This window comes from Polistes dominula, unplaced genomic scaffold (genome assembly GCF_049000335.1).
Source record: "Polistes dominula isolate Pdom_NZ unplaced genomic scaffold, Pdom_raw_medaka contig_77, whole genome shotgun sequence".
NCBI classification, from domain to species: domain Eukaryota; kingdom Metazoa; phylum Arthropoda; class Insecta; order Hymenoptera; family Vespidae; genus Polistes; species Polistes dominula.
This window is the reverse complement of record NW_028301152.1, coordinates 7,678,211-7,698,155: the sequence shown is the minus strand read 5'-3', so window position 1 is coordinate 7,698,155 and position 19,945 is coordinate 7,678,211. Positions and strand designations below refer to the sequence as shown.

The window sequence follows — 19,945 nt, the reverse complement described above, 5'->3', positions numbered from 1 at the left end:
CACTCTCTTCTCCTTTAATAGTCGCGTGATATCGATATGTCGCTGTTAAACTAAAATATGTCAAGACGTTTGGTTACGACATGCACTTTCAATACTCTTAAGTACTCCTATTGCATAGATTATGCGAACCTATTCGTATTTTTTTTATACTTATCTCTTGATTGCTTTAATGCTTCTTGCTTTTATTATTATATACTTCGGATTTTTAATAAAAGAAACGATTAGATTACGAACTGTTAATATTAATTTATTATACGTTTGTGTATACAATGAATTACAAAAATATTTAGATATAATAATAGAAATGTATTTATGGTTTTATTTTTAAGATATTTATTCTGCAATCATTTTAGTTATTGTTTTTAGCAATAGTTCCCCAAAATATTCGAATATCATGGTAGGAGCAATTTATGACTTTGTTCTTTGGTTTTTTATTTTAGGAATCAATCTGGTTATTAGTTTTAGGAATAACTAATAAAAATATTCTGATATAATAATAATACGAGAATAAATTTATAACTTAAATTATTGTTTAATTATTACAATTTCATATTTGAAAAATACTATTAATATTTCTTAACCTAATAATTTTGTTTCAGAACACGTTTTAATTTGTTTGTCATATTATTTATAATTTTTGAAAATTATTCTAACCTGATGTTTGCTCATTCATTTTCTAATCGAATACTTCTACCTAATTTATCCCATAAATTTTTAATGATATTTAAGTTTCGTTAATTGTGGTTGTAGATGAAGAATTTTAGTGAGTTTGAAATATTTTATGATATTAAATAGGATTTTATTAAATTCAAAATAAATAAATGAATGAGTGAATTGAATGGAAATTAATAAATGAATTATTGAATTAAATTATGAAATAATTAATTGATTAATTGAATTAATGAATGAATGACCTAAATAAATTGTTGGAAAGAAAAAACTGGTAGGAATAGTACTCGTAGTAGTTACTAGTATAGTAGAGTACTAGTATACGTTAACTGATGGTGGGGATGATAATCCCATGGGTGAACGTTACGGCACGTGCCAGACTATGAAACATATGGTGACAAAAAATGTGTCTCGTCAGGTATCTTTTCTTCTTATTTCATGGTTAATTTAAAGCAGTCAAAATAAAAGTTAAAGGTAGATCAGTTCTGATTGCTATTTTGATTTTGTTTTTCAATGGAATTATTCGGTTGTAACATATACGAAATAAGTCATGTGTATGCACATGCATGATTTTTATTTGCGAAAAATATGATTGCAAATAAATAGTTCACTTGGCACTAATCTTCTTTTTCCTCTAACATTTATTTTTAACTTCAACCAAACAAAAGATTTGCAAGACTTGAAAAAGTTGCATGAATCATTTGATTAAAATGAATACAAGTATATGATATGTCTCAAAGTAATTATTTTTTTATTCAAAAATTTGCACGGAATAAATTTAAGTACAAAAAATGTTTAGAAAATATTGCATTAATTAATTAATTATTAAAAAATACAGATGTTCTTAAAATACATTTAAAATTAACCCTATATTGTTCATTGACGACCATACACTGGTAGTATGATAAAAAATTATTGTTGAATATAATAACAATTAATTTAGTTAACAATTTGTCAATTTGTAATATTTAAAGAGGATAAAAATAAATAAATACATATTTACTAGTGATGATAATGAAATAAAACAATTTTTAATGATTAAGTCATACCGAAGAAGATTAATGAAAACCACAAACAAATGGTATTACTTTTATCTAAAATCTGTAATGCTACAACTGAGTAAATCTTAAGATTATAAAAAAAATGTTGAGATTCTTAATAAGAAGTAGATCAAAGTGAACGAAACAGAGGTGAACACAGAGGACCGGGATTGTCGTTCGTAGTTGAAAAGAAAGAGCTGATTCCGTGTTAAAAAAAAAAAAAAGGAAGAGAAGAAAGGAAAAGAAATGCAATTTGTACGTCCGGTATATAAGGGGATGGAAATGGAATTCGCAGTGCGGAATTGTAGATTGGCCCTATCGCCGGCACCTCTGTAAATTAACTCATCCGGCATCCGCGGGGATAGGGAAAATTCAAATTTAATCATGCGGCCGGGCCGCCGCAAACGCGACGAGTAACAGTGCCTCCGAGACACTGTACACACAGGAAGTGGCATTATTAACTTTCGAATCGAACCAATCAAGTCGCTTCCTTATTAAGCCCCGCGGCGTACTACCAACTCGGTTTCCTAGTACACAGAGAGATAGAAACAGAGACAGAGAAAGAGACAGGGGGTAAGGAGAGGAAGAAAAGGTAGGAGGAGGACGTTTTCCATTCTAACCACCTCTTCTTCCACCCCTTCACTCCCAAGCCAACCCTCTGTCCCTTCCTCTTACCATTATTCTATCCAACTCTGTCACTTTTCATCCCTTTATATCTCTTTAGTCCTTCCTACGCCCCTTTTACAATTAGACAGTACCCTTCACATCGTCAACTTGACATTTCTTGTACATTTAGACGATAGTTTTTTAATATTTTAAAATATAAGGAAAAATATTGATGAGATTATATACTGGGTGTTATTCAAATTATTTCTACTTATTTGTATACTTTATGTAATTAATAAAATATTTAATTATTAGGTATATTAATTAATTCGGTTTTCTTAAATTAATTATAATAAAGTAATCATACATTTATTATTTTTTCAAATAATTTCCAGTATTATCGATTACTCTTACGTGATTATTTGCATTCAAACCAAAGTTTAAATTAATTTAATATTAAAAATATAAAAAATTTAAAATTAATTAATTTAATATTATAGTGGACGTCTATATATAAGGATATGTAATTATAATTAGTTATAGTCAAACTTTTACTCTGATAAATGTGTCTAATAAATTATTATATACATATATATGGCATTCGGAAGACTTTAATTTAAAAACACTTTGCTTTAACAATATAAATATATCTAGCCCCCAAATTAATTTTTGCACCTAATATACCTAATCCAAATAATGCAATTATAATATCTTACTTTTATTAAATATTAAAATAAATAAATAATATAAAATACATTACCCGTTAGTCGTAGAATCGTATACATCATTGTAATCTTCTTCAGTATTATAATCCTGTACATCCGAGTCCAAATCTTCAACCTCGCTGTTACCACCTGGAAACAAAAATGCAAAATAAAAGAATTAATAAATAAATATCAAATTAACAGAGATAACATGAATACTTAAATATTCATTAATTACAAAATTCACTGTTGTGATCGTAGGTAGACAAAATATTTATTCAATATTAACGATACGATCGTAGCTTGGTAAATTTGATTGATTTCTAATGCGACAATGAATATCGTTGCTTATACCCACGCAACCACAACCGGGCTTGAATTCAATGAGACCTTGAAAATAAAAATGATGATAGAAAAAGAAAAAATAGAGAAACAAAGAGAAAGATAGTCACAGAGAGAGAGAGAGAGAGAGAGAGAGAGAGAGAGAGAGAGAGAGAGGGCTAGAGGGGGATGGGAGTTATGGAGAGAAGATTTCATTCTCACTGAATTTATCATTCTTTCCGATCCTTTCACGCCCACGCTCGTTCATCACTAACGCGAAGATACAACGCCATTGTTTCGCATTGCTTTTCTGTCCTTCTCTTTTCCTTTTATCTTTCTCTTTTTCTGTCTTTTAGAATATTTTTATTTTTTTTAATGGGATCCATAAACGTGAACAAACTGATTCGAACTACGATAATACTTGGTCGTTCCTTTCGATTATCCCTTTCATCCTACGAACAAGAGAAGATTAGCCTCGAGAATTGGCTTGTCGTCTCGTTATACTTCTATAATAAATCATTCTCTTTACACTTGACGTTTCTCATCCTCTATAAAGATATTAAATAACAATGATAATAATTATCCGGGAGATAGACGTGGAAACTTTTTTTAAGTATTCAAGTACTAATGTAAATTTAGTTAGGCCAATGAAAATGGAAAGAGAAAGAGAGAGAGAGAGTAAAAAGATCATTTATTTTATTAGAGATGACAGGAAATCTTTACCTTATTCTTTGTTCTTTTTTTTCATTAAAAACGTTCCAAATAATTCAAATAAATAATTTTTACGTGCTTAGAATAACAATTGATATGAGTGTCATTAAACTCAGACAATTCTACACTTTCTACCTTTTTTTACCCCACGTGACCTTTAACCTTAGGAAGGAATGCGCTTAATTTTCCCTGATAATAGTCCTGACAACCCGGTTCTATCCCATTCTATCCCAGGTCTACAAATTATCAAGAACAATATCCCTTACAATTAGTTTTAGGACAAATAACCCTATGAGATCACTTTCTTGCATAGTCAATTCCATAAACTGTATAAAATCAAACTATTTGCGACTGGATGTTGATAAATAATTACCTGACGACGTAACAATATTCATATTAAATAAATAATTCTAAGTGTCAATAAAATAATCATTAAATGAACATCTTTTGTCTGTGAATATTGTTGGTTGAATCAAAGTTGGTTGATCGATATAAAATAAAATAAAAATAAAATGAAAAGTAAAAGGGTTGAAAAAAGGGCATGGCGTTGAATTTAATTGGCACTTTGTAGGAAAATTGGCTGACGCGTAAAAATAAGGGGAGAGAAAGATAGATAGATAGAGAAAGAGAGAGAGAGAGTAAAAAGGCAACGTGATCTTTCACACCATTGTGTTTAATAAGTTGGCCTCGTGCCTAAGCACGGACCACCATGATCGTTTGAATCTACACCCCCGTTTATACATATACTATGTATATATATATAATACTTGAGTATTACATATTATATGATGAGAATGTGGTCTTGACATCGGCAAACCAACTCGATATTAAACTTTTCAGGGTGAATTACTCATTACCACGGCAACCATGTAACAGTTCAGCAGTTCTCTCTCTATTACGATTTAACGTTCCCCAATGTGTAAATACGGTCACGTAATTACACGAGGAAACGGAGTCAAAGCTTGTTCTCCTGGGATTCTCACGCGCTCTTACAGGTCAAAAACATATCCCTCTGCCATGCTGATTCATCCTAATCGTCTTAATTATGATTCATTAATAATAGGACTATTATTAACAATTCTTTTTGTATTTCAAATATACCGTAAGATTATTGAAAGTTACAAAAAATTGATAAACATTAATTATAGTCATAGTTAGGTAACGTAAGAAAATTATTTAAATAATTAAATATAATATATATATTTAAAATAATTTATATATAATTTATATATATTTATATATATAAATAATCATAATATATAATATATATTATAATATAATATTATATTATATTATAATAAATTAAATATTATAATAATATAAATATTAAAATATAAATATATAAATATTATATATATTGTATAATTTAATATTTTTGGTACTATTATTAGATAGTGTTTCTATATATATTATAGAATATTTTATATTTATATATTTTATATATATATATATATATTAGAATATTTTATATACGTAGATATTATAGAATATATATATATTTTTACATGAAACGTTTGAGGAACAGCTGAATACGAACTTGGCAATGCTGTGTGATAATTATACTTCGTTCAAGCCAAACGAGTCGCATCATTTATGCGAACTCCTCTTCCCGTCTGTTTCTCGTTAAGAGAACCAAAACCTATTATCTTTTTTTTACTTTTTTTTCTCTCCCCCTAAAAAAAATAAGTAACAAATATTTCATGTATACGAAAAAAGAAAAATATCAAGAATTCCCATCTCAAACGATAAATCTTTACGTAGGTTGTGTCCACGTGTGTGTATGTACTATTCGTTGAATTTTTTTTTCATTTTTTTTTTACCTCAAAAATATATCATATTTCGTTAGATATTTCATTCATTCGTGTCATGTACGTGTCAAGTAAAAACCGGACGGTGATACCCTATGATGATAGGAGTATAAATAATAATAAACGATTTTCAAAATAATTTAATCACGTATCTCTGATCAATGTAATATGACGTAGAGACATTTGTTTTCATTTATTTACTGTTTAATTTATTCTTACAATTTGTATTTCAAAATAATTATTTATCATATTTCTAATCATATGAGATAAAGTATTGTATAATTTAATATTTTTTGTACTATTATTAGATAGTGTTTCCATATATATTATAAGTAAATATAATATCTAGATGTATAATATTCCAATATCTATATATATATATTCGCATATAATATCTTGCGAATTTATATATCTAAATATAAACGAATATAATATATAATTACAATTGTATTTATATTAAATAATAATAATATAAAAATATATATATTCATATCATGTAAAAGAATATTTAAAATATTCTATATAAGATTATTTATAATAAAATTATATTACATTTATACATTATATATAAATAAGTTTTATTACAATAGAAGTAGCAATAGAATAATAGATTACATGATCAAACTAGGTTAATACCATATATATACTCTCTTCAATATTATAAATATTATATATGTATACCTATAAAGAATTATATAAACAATTGCATATAACTGCATAAGCTATATAATATTTATTATACCTATAATTTGAACCGAATCATTTACATTTACCCCATTAAAGTTATATAAATGTACAAAAATAAGAATTCAAATAAAATATTATTATGCTTATGAACAATAATAAATAAATTATTGTTAAAAATAATAATCAGTACGAATTTTTGACAAATAATTGAAGAAATTATTCGTAGTATAGTGTCCAAATATTTAGAAAAGTCACAGAATATTATTAGATAAACTTATTGACTTTTATTTCTCTGTCAACAAAAGAAATTGAAAGAATCATTTGAGAATTCGTTCGATTTTGAACGTAATAACATTCAACGTCTTTCGAGGGTCATTTAATTTTTCTTTTATTTCCTTCTATCCATAGTATCTATCGTAAATGTTAGGAACGTACTAGAATTCTGTATTAGAAGTAGAACTATAGAAATATAACGTGACGATGTCTGTAGAATCATGCGATGCATTTGTTGCAACTGTCGTACTTGGTAACGTACCTCGTAAAAATATACATTTAGTATTCTATACTATATACGTATCTGTATCTGTCCAGTGTGTGTGTGTGTGTGTGTGTGTGTGTGTGTGTGTGTGTGTGTGTGTGCTTATGTAGATGTCTGTGTGTTAGTATAGTCATTTCCTAGTTCGCTTTATTTCTCAATGCAAGAGAGAGAGAGAGAGAGAGAGAGAGAGAGTCCAATAAAATCGAACGCTATTGTAATCGTGTACAACCTACTCGTTTCTGCTGTTCCACTTGTCCATTCGTTTTTCCATGTTCTAGTCACGAAATACTTTTGACAGTATAAAAACATTCGCATGGTAGAAGTAAAAGATAAAAAAAAAAAGTTTAAAAAAAAAATACGGAATGTGTATAGGTATATGTGGATAGGAGTATGTGTGTGTGTTTGTGTAGGTACGTTTTCAATATACGTAAAATACAGATATATATATACACACTATAGTCGTTTTTTACGTTTCGAGACGATTGACTGCTCCGTATATATATATATATATATGTATGTACATTTGTATATATATGGTTGGTTTTATTCTTGTGAATGAGAAGAAAATATTTTGAAAAATGATTCAATCTAGATTGCACGAGTAACTTTTTTATCAGTCAATCGTAAGAGTGATTTCTGTTATATAAATATATATATATATATATGTGTGTGTGTGATTTATTTGTTTTTTTTATAATCTTCAAACTATATTTGAAAAACTGTATATTGAAAAATATGAGTTAAAAAACAATATATTTCGAGTTTACGAGATACGAAATAAACAATTATACATAGAAAACTTCAAATTTTCTAAATCAAAAAGTAATCAAAAGGAAGATAGATGTTTTTTATACTATTACAAAATATAATGCTTTTAAAAAATGAAGATATTGATAAGTGCTATTTTGTATTTTTGTTTTACTCAATATCATTCAATAATAATAGACATAATTTCAAACTAAACGCTATTCAAAATAATTTATAATCTTGCAAATAACATAAAAAATAAAACAAATATAACAAATATTAATAATAAAATAAATAATATTAAAAAATAAAACAGTCATTAGATTAAAACTTAATTAAATATTACAAACAATTACAAGATACTCTAGGCTACACAATTTAAGTACACACTTTTCAAAGTTGTAGCCACCACAGCTGATTGGTTAAAATATTAACAAAAAATTCAAAAATTAAAAATAAAGAAAAAATTACCTATTCAATAAACATCAATCATTATTCTCTTTCAAATACAATATTTCTCAGAATATAATAAATTATTAGAAAAAAACAAAATCACCCAATATCTTGCTTTAAATTGATCTCGTTCGGTTTCGAACCCTCGATCCGAAATTGTCTAAACAAAATTTCAATTTCTCTATTCCTCTCTTCCCTCTATCTCTCTCTCCCCTCTTTCTTTCTCTTCTCCTTTTCTCTTTCGAGCCAGAGAGCAATACGAAACAAGAGAACTGGCTCGGCGTGTGTCAAGAGCAGACTGACAAGCCGCCATAATATGAGCGACCCACCGGATAGGTGAACGTATATACAATATAGACAATATATACAATATATACATACACATACATGTATATACATATACAGGGTGGTCACACAATTTATGCATCTATATAACTTAGAAAATATACGTGGTACGAACAAATTTTGTATACAAAAGTTGCATGGTTTAAAGGGATACAATGTTTAGTGTATTTGTTTTTTACAGGTATTTCAAAGATTTAAATGTTAATTTTATTTTTTTAACATCTTAGGCATAGCTAAATACACAGGTTTTTTTTTGTATGGTAAAAGTTCAACGAGAATTACGTGTCAACGATAAAACGACTTTGTGTGACGAACAATGGCTGTTTTATATGCGAGTATATTTTAAACAAGTTGTTCATGATTAAATTATAATTTTTTTTAAAGAAATAATACTCGTATACTTTATTTAGACAATTTACTTTAATAATAAAATTAGGTATAATATATTTTAAAAGATGTTATCCGCAAAAGCCACTATAGTGGCGCGTAGTGCCAAAGAGGTTAAATATAATACAATATTTTACTATATTATACTTAGAATACTATATTTACTATATTATACTAAATAAGGAATATAGTATTCCATTTAAAAAAAAACAAAGAGTTAACCTATAAATTTCCAAAAATCATCATTACTATATTATTACTAGTTATTACTATATTATTACTATATTATACTATATAAAAAATATAGTATTCCATTAAAAAAAAAAACAAAGTAACTTACAAATTTCCAAAAAGCATTTACCTATAAAAATGTTGCATAACTTTTGTAGATATCATTTTAGGCAACATACTTTGAAAGTTATAGAAATGCACAAGTTGTATGACCACCCTGTATATATTTACATATACTTTCACAAAGATATATGTGAAAATCAAGTATTTTTGGCATCTCGCTAATCGACTCTCTCTCTTTTCTCTCTTTCTCTTTCTCTTTCATTCTCACACACTCTATTGTGTTGTCTGTTATTCCTTACGCATCGTTGGTTCGTTCAAATTGAATTAATTATTTAATTAATTACCAATACCTACGCATTTTCCAAATAAAATGAATTATTTTCTACCAGTTCAAAGTGTTCTACCCAAAAAAAGTCTTTTTTTTCTTCTTTCTGAATTAAATTATTTTAATACTCGTATCGCGAATTCCAATCGGGATTATTTAAAATCGTTGAACACCCGGTTAAAGCTGGCGTGGCGTTAGAGAAGGAAAAAGAAGGGAATAAATTTTCGAATAAGCTTGATTATGCCGTTAAATATGCGTACGTGAACGTTATTTGAGTATAATCTTTTTTTTCTGTAAAATGATTGAATTTAAAAAGTAGTAAAAGAACGAGAAAGACAGACACAGACAGATTCAGAGAGAAAAATTAATGTTTAGCATTGGTTATTAAATTCCAACGTCGATTCAACCATCATTGAAATGAATTTTACGTGATTAAGAAAAATGCGTTTGATAAAATACTTCAAATGTATCGTTAACGATTTCAGATAAATATAATACTTACTTACGTGCCCGTACAATGCGAGATCAGGTTTTTAGAGTTCGAGTAGTTCGTGCGAAAGTAAAGCGGCTTAGACTTTCGACGTTGAACAACCACAATACAAAAGGGGTAGATAGGAGGGTAGCTACATTTCCGTGAGTTAAATCGAATGTAAGATGTAAGCTCTATACAGGTTGTTTCATAAACGTATGTTCATATTTCAAGGGATATATCAACGCAATAAAATCAGTACAAAATTTCATACAAACATATCTCTGATAAATATTTATTTTCAAAGCTAGAAATGATTAAAGAAAATGTTTGAAGTGTCTATCTTTTTGCTCCAATTATTTCTACGAACGGATAAAAAGAATATTCTATGAAACGAAATTCTACGTTTCGAACAGTTTTCTGTAATTGACGTATTTCCAATCACATTCCTAAATGAAATACATGTCGGTTATTTCAGAATTAGAATGCAAAACAATTTGGTTGATTTCAAAAGGATTATTGAACGCTACACTAACATTATTTAAAGTTTGACAAATGGTGGGGTCTTTCGAGATCTTTAATGATTCAAAATTCGGAATTTAGTATACTAAATTTATTGCAGTATGTGTTCATATGACATATTTTATATAATTTAATAGATATTTACTGTTAAAAGTTGACATGCATTTATGAAACATATTGTACATAATAATTAATAAGTCATTACTTAAGAATTTAACATTGCAGGTTTCATAAAATATGAAACACTAACTATTCTATTACAACTATTGCAAGCTTTCCACAAATCTTCAGAAATGCTTGAGTTCTTCAGTAATTATTCATTGTTTACACACTAGTCTTCTGTATACAATTAATCGGATACTTAAATATTTTATTTTAATGTACAATTTATTCTTAGAAGATAAATATATGCATATTATTTAATTATTTATGTATTATTGTGTTTAGTTTGTTAGCAGAAAATATAATAGCTCAGGTGGCAGAGCATTTGTTCAAAAACCGAAAAATCCCAGGTTTGATTCCCTGGTTTTTAAATCATTTTTATTTATTCCATCGGAATTTGTAAAAATTGGATAATATTAAAAAATGAACCTAACTTCATTGGCTTCTGAGTGATTTATATCTTATTTTCCAAGTAATGGATGATTTTGAAGAAAATGTTTAAAGTGTCTGTCTCTTTGCCCCAACCATTTCTACAAATGGATGAAAACGTTCTACGATCAGCAACATTTAGTTGTTACAATCGATGTGTTTCCTGTTCATTTCCGTTTTCATCGCCATACACGAAATTCATTTTGATCGTTTTAGTAGAAGCATACAAAACCATGTTCTCGATTTTATAACAGTACTGTGACAATGCCAACCATTAACACTGTTCGCGAGAATATGTCACCAATAGTATACAATTTTCTTGTACTTTCTAGACAATGGACATTATTTGCAAGTATTAGATAAAATCAAAGTATTTTATATAAGATATAAAACAGTTTTTGTTGAAACAATTTTGTATCATCCGTAAATTAAAAACACTGTATGTTTATGTCATCATCTATTTTTAATGTTTAGATATATTCCTGTAAAGTATTGATAAAATAAATTCATGAAACACCCTGTATATTTATCGTAGTAACGCGCGAATAATCTAAAAGGATTGAGTCCCTATCTCAAACTCGTTTGGTCAACCTGTTTCTTGATCCTTCGACAGAAACGGAAAGCAATTTCAACGATTACTTGGTTGATGAAAAAGATTAGAGAAAGAGAGAAAGAGAAGATATCGATGTTGAGCTATTTTCAATCTCTATATCTTCTTCTATTTCTGTTCCTTTCTCTCTCTCTTTCATCCCTTCTTCAAAAGTGCCATGTCGACGCACAGGAAAAGCCGCAACGGTGAACCAACTCGAAGTTTATAGGGTTGTCTCTGACAATCGCTTTAAGCTTCCACTCGGTTTATCTTCCTTCCTTGTTCCACTAACTCAGTTCTCTTCCACTGTTTCTCAGTAGTTGTGAGAGTGCATGCATCGGACAGTTCTCTGCCGTTTCGTTGCTCTTGACCAACTTTGAGAATTCTATTCTATGTTCGTACAGCTCGTTCATGCGATACGAACCAAACGACGCTATGCACAATGCGCTATTTTCATCGATAAAAACTTATAGAAACTTAACATATATAGAATAATAAAAGATGATAAATAAATAATACCATCTGCGTGTGTTACTCTGTGCACCTGTTATACATAAACTTTAATAAGAATATTATTTTAACTGAAACACAATGAACAGAATCTTCGTACAATTTTTAATTATAAATACAATTTCTGATTCGTTCTTACATTTTTGTTCTCTACCTAAAATGAAAGGGAAAATAAAATAAAAAAAAATAAAACAAAAAGGATACATGGTCATGGTAACTATATTAGAAACAAAATCAAGTTTTCTCTTTTATTATTCTATATGTATGCACGTATGTATGTATAAAGAATACATATATACATTTATGTATGTATTTCCCAAAGGAACGTCAGGAATAGGCACGAATTCTGGTTTGCATCTACCTACAGAAGCTTTTTCTTCCTTTCTACGGCGTGTCGCGAAATTAAATTTCTAAAAGAGCGACCTGGCATTGCTTGCCACCGCATAGTACTCACTCACGAGAGTGGTAAAAAGATAAAAATAAAAATAAAAATAAAAATAAAGAGAAAAAGAAAAAGAGAAAGTACAAGAGTAGACATCGTGCGCGTTCAGCGTGAAATTATTTGGGTAGCGTCAACGCGAAATGAAACTTTAATGCGAATAGCATAGCACGAACGAAAGGGTGAAGAAGTTGGAGTTGAACATTTTGCAAGCTGGCAAACGATCCTCTCTGTCTCTCTCTCTCTCTCAAAATTTTTCGTAACACTTACATTCAAAGTGCAATACGAACATTTAGGAAATGTTGATATTTTGATAATTTTTTTATACAATTAAAATGAATTTAAAATTTCTATATAATTTAAAAAACAAATGTTTCTATTGGTAAAAAGAAAAGAAAAGGTAAATTTCTATGAAACGTGATATTGAAGTTTCGATAAAAGAAAGAAAGAAAAGAAAGAAAAGAAAGGATGCAATATCCTGGAAACAAAGCAAGAAAAATCGAGACGCGAAATATTGACTGTAACGTAGATAGTCTGTAGAACTGGGTGGTAGAACCTTATACCCTTCGGAATATTTCGCATATTCGAGTTTCTATTTCTGGTCTGAGGAAAAAGGACGGCACAGTTGTATGTCTCGGGCGTTCGTAAACCCGCGAAAAAGCTCATCGAGGCGAAGAAGAAAACGAGTTGGAGTAGTGTATAGTACTTAGAGTAGTATGATGTTGGTACGTGGTGGTAAAGTTTAACATACGTATGTGTGTATATACATGTCGTGCATGCAAAGAGCTTGCGAACGTCGAGACGATCCCCTCCCCACCTTTATAAAACTTTTATATATAGAAACAAGTGAGTGGTATGCAAGTGGAGTTTCTACTTCTCAATTAGCCAATTCTCAACATACATAATTCTCTATCTCTCTCACTGTCAAAAAAAAACAAAAAAAATCTTTAATTAATATGTAATTGGATTATTTACATATACTTATATTGTATATTATAATTATATAATTATAATTTTTTATATTATATAAATATAATAATATATTATTAATATAAAGTATATAAATTATAATATATAATTAATATATATTATTATAATTATATTAATTATATTATTATATTAATATATATATATATAATATATATAATTATTTATATTATATAATGGTTATTTTTTAATATTATGTTATTATACCATATATATATGGTATAACATGGTTCGTTATATATATATATATATATATATTTATAACAAACACATAGAAATTTCTTTGTTCGGATATAATAAATGAGAAATACCAACGGACAGTTGGATCGTTTTACGACATTCTCCTGTCAAAGAGAAGAAATTAATTTATTTTCACGTAGACGTTCTGCGGGTAGTTAAGCGGCGTATCGTCACAATGGACGTAACTTCGACGATATTTCATTGGACACAAAGGAAAAGTCGAGGTCTTTTTATTCCCTTATTCGCATTCGCAGGACCATACGCATATGTGAGAACCGTACATACGTATTGTGAATATTGTTGAAGAGCGCAGGCGTAATGCGCTTTGCCGTTCTAAGGTACAACGACGACGAGAAGGGTCCAAGAGGAAAAGGGTGACAAAAAAAAGGGAAAAAGCCGAGACAGAATAGGGGACGGGAAGGGAGGGGAGGGAGAGAGTTCATTCTCGTATATTATGCCGAAGAGTGTAAGGGGGGGCGGAACCAGGGAGAAGGGGTAGTGCAAACATGATACAGTTGTCTCGATCCCATTTCAATTTTACGTCTCACGTTGTGGTATCGGGTTGCGTCAGTAAGTAATGTCGGATTTTTCCGTATAATATCGTTTTTAGTTATTTTTTGATTTATTTATTTTATCTATTTGGTTTTCTTTTTTTAAATGTAACGTATGAAATTTTAAAATTTTAATGCACAATTTTTAAAACGAGAGTTCATCGCTTGTGAATATGTTTTGGAGTATTTTTTTAGGGTTGACGATAAACAACGTGAAGGTGTATTTTATTGATTTTTTATCTATTTTGTTTTATTAAATTTTGTTATTTATAAAATTCGTTTGATGGTAAAAAAAAATATGAGCATGTGAAATGGTTATTTTTTGATTTTTGTTTGCAGATAAAGATAATAAATATTAGATTAATGGTCGTTATAAAGTTAACTATATAAACTAGATTAATATAATAATTAATTTATATATAATAAAATAATATATATAATATATTAATAATATATATAATATAATTATATAATTAATTAATATATATTAATATATATAAAAAAAGATTTAGACTTTTCAGTGCACATTTCCTTTCCTTTCTCCCCACCCATCTACTCATCTATCCTTCCATCCATCCATCCATCTATGTATCCATCTTTCCATCTTTTCATCCATCCATCTATCCATCCAGTCATCCAACCATCCATCCATCCATGTATCCATCTTCCATGGATGGTTTATTTGGTTCTTTTAACGAACCAGCACGAGTTCCTAGCACTCTCTCTTTTTCTTTCTTTCTACACTGATACACACATAGAGATATACATAACAGTTGGATAGAAGGTAAGAAAGGAAAGATCGAGAAACGAGAAGCACGTGACGCAGAGAAATGGCATTTCTAAAGAAGGCACGAGAGGAACCTTCTGACAAGGCTCACAATGCTCCAGGACGTCCTTCTGAATTTATGCGCGTGTCAAAGTCCCCGTACTTGCACTTTGGTATGCAAGCGAATAGTTGTTACTGTGCGATATCAACAAAAAAAAAAATAGAATAAAAAAAAATAATAAAAGAAAAAAAGAGGGTTGAGGAGAGCAGAAGAATAACTTTTAACGTGGTTGAGGGGTCGCAGGGGGAAGAAAATTTTATTCGAGATCAAATGTCACTGATATATGTAAACATATTCGACGCCTCTAAAACACCTCGGATTATTTGATTCTATCATTTCGTAATAATTTTAAAAATCTATCTCTTATTAATACTACAAACACAAAAATGTAAGGATTTATTTTCAAAATTGGTTTAAAGCAAATTTATAAAATATTTCTATTATTTTCTAAAGTGTTTATCTCAAAATCACACCTTGTTGGTTTGTCCCTCTTAGTTTTCAACGTTTTATGTATCTAACATGAGTATTTATACAATTTGTATTATTTTTTGTATTAATAAATATACAAAAATATTTTTATTTTTAATTAGTAATTTAAAATATTCGCATGCTCCGTTTATTTTATTATAATACATTCAAACCTTTGTAAATTGTTTTATTAAGTATTTTATTTTTTGATTTTCTTTTTCTTAATACAATATAATAAGTAATAGTTCTTATTTATTAAAAAGAAATAATAATAAAACTCCAACTGTAATTTCTACATGAATGAAACTTTCTCGCATAGTTGAACAATTTCCTAAGACACTTTCTAAATCATTCCCGTAGAATTAACAAGTAAGATTCGTTGTTAGAAATTGAAGTAGTTTAATTTTAGAATAAGAACACTCGTACGTGATGAATAAACGTTTAATAATAATTATAAGTTACAATACCATTAACGATTACGATTAACAAAGATGTCAGAGTCGAAAATGTATTCACTTTTCTTACCGGTTTCTTACCGACACTACCATCTTTGTTATAGTAGTAGTAGTAGTAGTAGTATCTTCTCCATTTGCTTTTACTGGCAATTAACAGAAGGGACGGTAAAATTCGCTATCTACGAAATTGCTGCATTAACGTGGGACGTGTCTCTGAAATATGGCACAATCTCTTTCTTCTTTTACCTCTGAATCAGGGAAAAGGGAAGAAAGGTGTGCATATAATACTCTCCTTTTCTTCTTCTTATTCTTCTTCTTCCTCTTATCGTGTCTCTTCTTACACTTAACTGTGCTTTCTTCTTGCAGAAAAAAAGAAAGAAGAAAAAAGGAACATGAAAAAATAAAGCTGTTAAACTAAATTCCAGTTCTTTCGTCTCCAAAAATTGGTCACTTTCGAAGGGTTGATTAATCCAATATCTGAACACTATTATTACTTTATATTGTTATATATATTGCTCTTGTGCGATAATTTCCGAATGGCACCAACGTGAAGCTACCAACACTTACAAAAAGAAACAATCCATTAATACAATCATTTTTTAAAACTTTTCGTGATTGAAAAAGTTTGTGTCTATTAACACGTGTTGTATTCATTCAGAAAGGTGATAATTGAACGATGTGAGGTATGGAGAGGAACGTTGAATGTGGGAGGACTTCTCACTCGAGTTCTAGAAACATGTTCATCACGATTCTCGCAATTTTACCTTGATTGGTGGCCACGAACGATCTTTTTTTATTCATTTCTCACTCAATCGTGGATTAATTGACGTTTGATAACGATCCACTATGACAGTTTGGTTCAGACCCAAGAATTCGTAATACATCACACTATTTTTGATCCCACCAAATATATCAAGGTCTTATAGGTGTGGATATTCCTTCACAAACTCTTGAAAGTTGAAGTAGAGAGTTCAGTAGGATCCCACTCATAATTTTCTTCCCTTGGGATTATCAAAATAATATGCGACGTACTTTAACTGCGATTTTCTTGCAGTCAAAGTAATGAAATAACACGTGTTTTGAATACCAGTAATAATTATAACATATTTGTCCTTCTTCTAATAAATGTTTCAATAAAAAAAAATCTATATATCGTGACAATCATAACTATTTCATGAATCTGAACATTTTTCACTAATTTTCTAAACACATACCTATTAGCTCACTTTATATATCATATAATTGAATACAAACAAATAAAATAATAATCCTTCGAAACTAATACGAGTAAGAAATTGATATCGTACTTAACGGTAAAAAAAAGTAAAGAAAAAAAGAAATGTGAAATAGAGAGATAAAAAAAAGAGTAAAAGAGAGAGAGAGAGAGAGAGAGAGAGAGAGAGAGAGAGAGAGAAAGGGAAAAGGTAAAACTCGTTGAACCGAATACGCACGCGATATTCTCGCGACACGCAATGCAAAGCATAGGTTATCTAAAGATAGTTATATGCTTTCTCTCTCTCTTTCTCTCTCTTTCATTCATTGTGGTCGTTTGAGTCAACTCGATCAAGGGATGCCGGTGGTGACTCTCGGAAAGGACGGGGAAGGGTGTGCGAGGGTGGTGCTGTCGCATTCGCTTGAATAATGCGCCAATATTGTTGGTAGATAAGGAAAGGCGTCGCATTTATTTCCCTCTCTCATTCTCACTCTCTCACTCTCACTTAAAACTCCTCCTGTCAAGGGACAAGGGTCCTAGGTACCCACCAGAGTTCACATTTTGCTCCCGAGCGTAAAATATATTTCACTCGATTGGCGACATCGCGGCCGACATCGTTGTTGCATCGATATATATAGTATATATACATAATATAGATATAAATATGTATGTATATATGTATATATAGGGTGTCCCAGGTTATAATGAGGAAACTTTATCTATATATTGTATTTTATGACGATAAATAAGACACACATTTTTATATAAATAAAGGTTTATTAAAAAGTTATAAGAAAAATATTGTGAAATGCAAGTAATATGAAATTACTTATTTTTATATAATACATTACTATTATATTAATTATATATTATACTTATATATAATATATAATATATAATATAATATATAATTACACACATTAATTTATATATAATATATATTTTATTATAATATATATTATATTATATAATTATTATATAATATAATTACATTAATTACATATAATTGTATTAATATAATATATTATACTAATATATTATATATAATATATAATATAATATAATATAATTATTAATTATAATAACATTACTAAATTTATGTTAATCAATTTGTTATTACTACGAGCATTATTAACTCTAATAAATCAATAATTTCAATCATATATTGTAAAAAATGATAAACATTTTGAAATGAAGTATTAATTAACTCTAAAAGCAATGATGTTAAAACAAAAATACATTTATCTATACGAATTCTCAATGTGAATAGTAACAGCAATCCTGTTATTATTATTATTATTATTATTATTATTATTATTATTATTACTTGTGTATTTCATATTTTTGTTATTACAACTTTTTAATTAAAATATTTAATTACAATTTATATTTTGAAAATATTTCCTATATTTTGATATGCGTGGATACAAGCTCTACGTGATTTATATTTACATAACATTTGTTTTTTTATTTAATATGATAGAATAAATTAAAGAAAGTTTCAATATTAAAACCTCGGACACCCTGTATAGTTACTTATGTATAATGTGTAAAGGCGACAATGACAATGCGAACCTAAGTGGCGAAAACCACGCAATAAGAGAGTAGAATGAACGAGCGTGCTCCTTATCATAATACTCGGCCATAAATTCATGAAACTTTTAGATGTCTTGTATTAGTCATCGAACGATACGATCAATCGATTTTTATAATAAGAACAATTTCATTAGTTATTTGTTAAGTACATGCAGACCTTATTCTGGTTTATCTAAAAAAATATGGAAGAATAAAAAACACTAATTGTAAGATAAAAATACATTTAGATTATATTGATTTTTCTTTTTTGTGATTTTGTTACGTTCATGAAAGAAATAATAAATTAAAATCAATTTGTAATGAATAATTATTTATAAATAATTCTATAATACCAAGTTATAACGTAAAATGAAACTTCTGTTGTTTCACATATGTAGGAAGAATCGAACTAATTTCAAAATCGATCATGATTTACTTCAACGATAGAATGAAAGAAAAAAAAACGAAATAGAAGAAAAAGAAAAAGAAAAAGTAAGAGTTTCGTAACCACGATGCTACACATACACCTCTGGCATTCTCGCTTCGTGAAAGAGATCCGAATTCCACGTTAATTAGCAGGTGGCACTTTAATAAGGACAAAGAGCGTCTAGCCGTCGAGCCGTGAAACAATTCGCCTGTTTCGATACTTCAGAATGGTATAGTCAAGTATAGTACCCTTATACGTATATGTATAAGTGTATGTGTGTGTATGTGTGCGTGAGCGCATCCCTTAAAAAGGTTGGAATCACGTTAACGATCCCTTTCTAGTACCTCGAACGATTCCTAAAGTTTTTTACACTTGAACAAGGAAAAGTTGCTAATAGTTAATTAACTTGCATTTAATTACCAATTTTTTTCTCAATTAAGTTAACTA

The 19,945-nt window shown here is 28.8% G+C and overlaps 1 protein-coding gene across 1 annotated transcript in view; it reads right to left on the bottom strand.

The window, feature by feature from the left end:
- Ror (tyrosine-protein kinase transmembrane receptor Ror) overlaps positions 1–19,945 on the bottom strand; it is a 244,764-nt gene that overhangs the window by 34,498 nt on the left and 190,321 nt on the right. Inside the window, 1 exon segment of the mRNA XM_015325750.2 lies at positions 3,076–3,169. Coding sequence (XP_015181236.2) covers positions 3,076–3,169 — 94 coding nt within the window.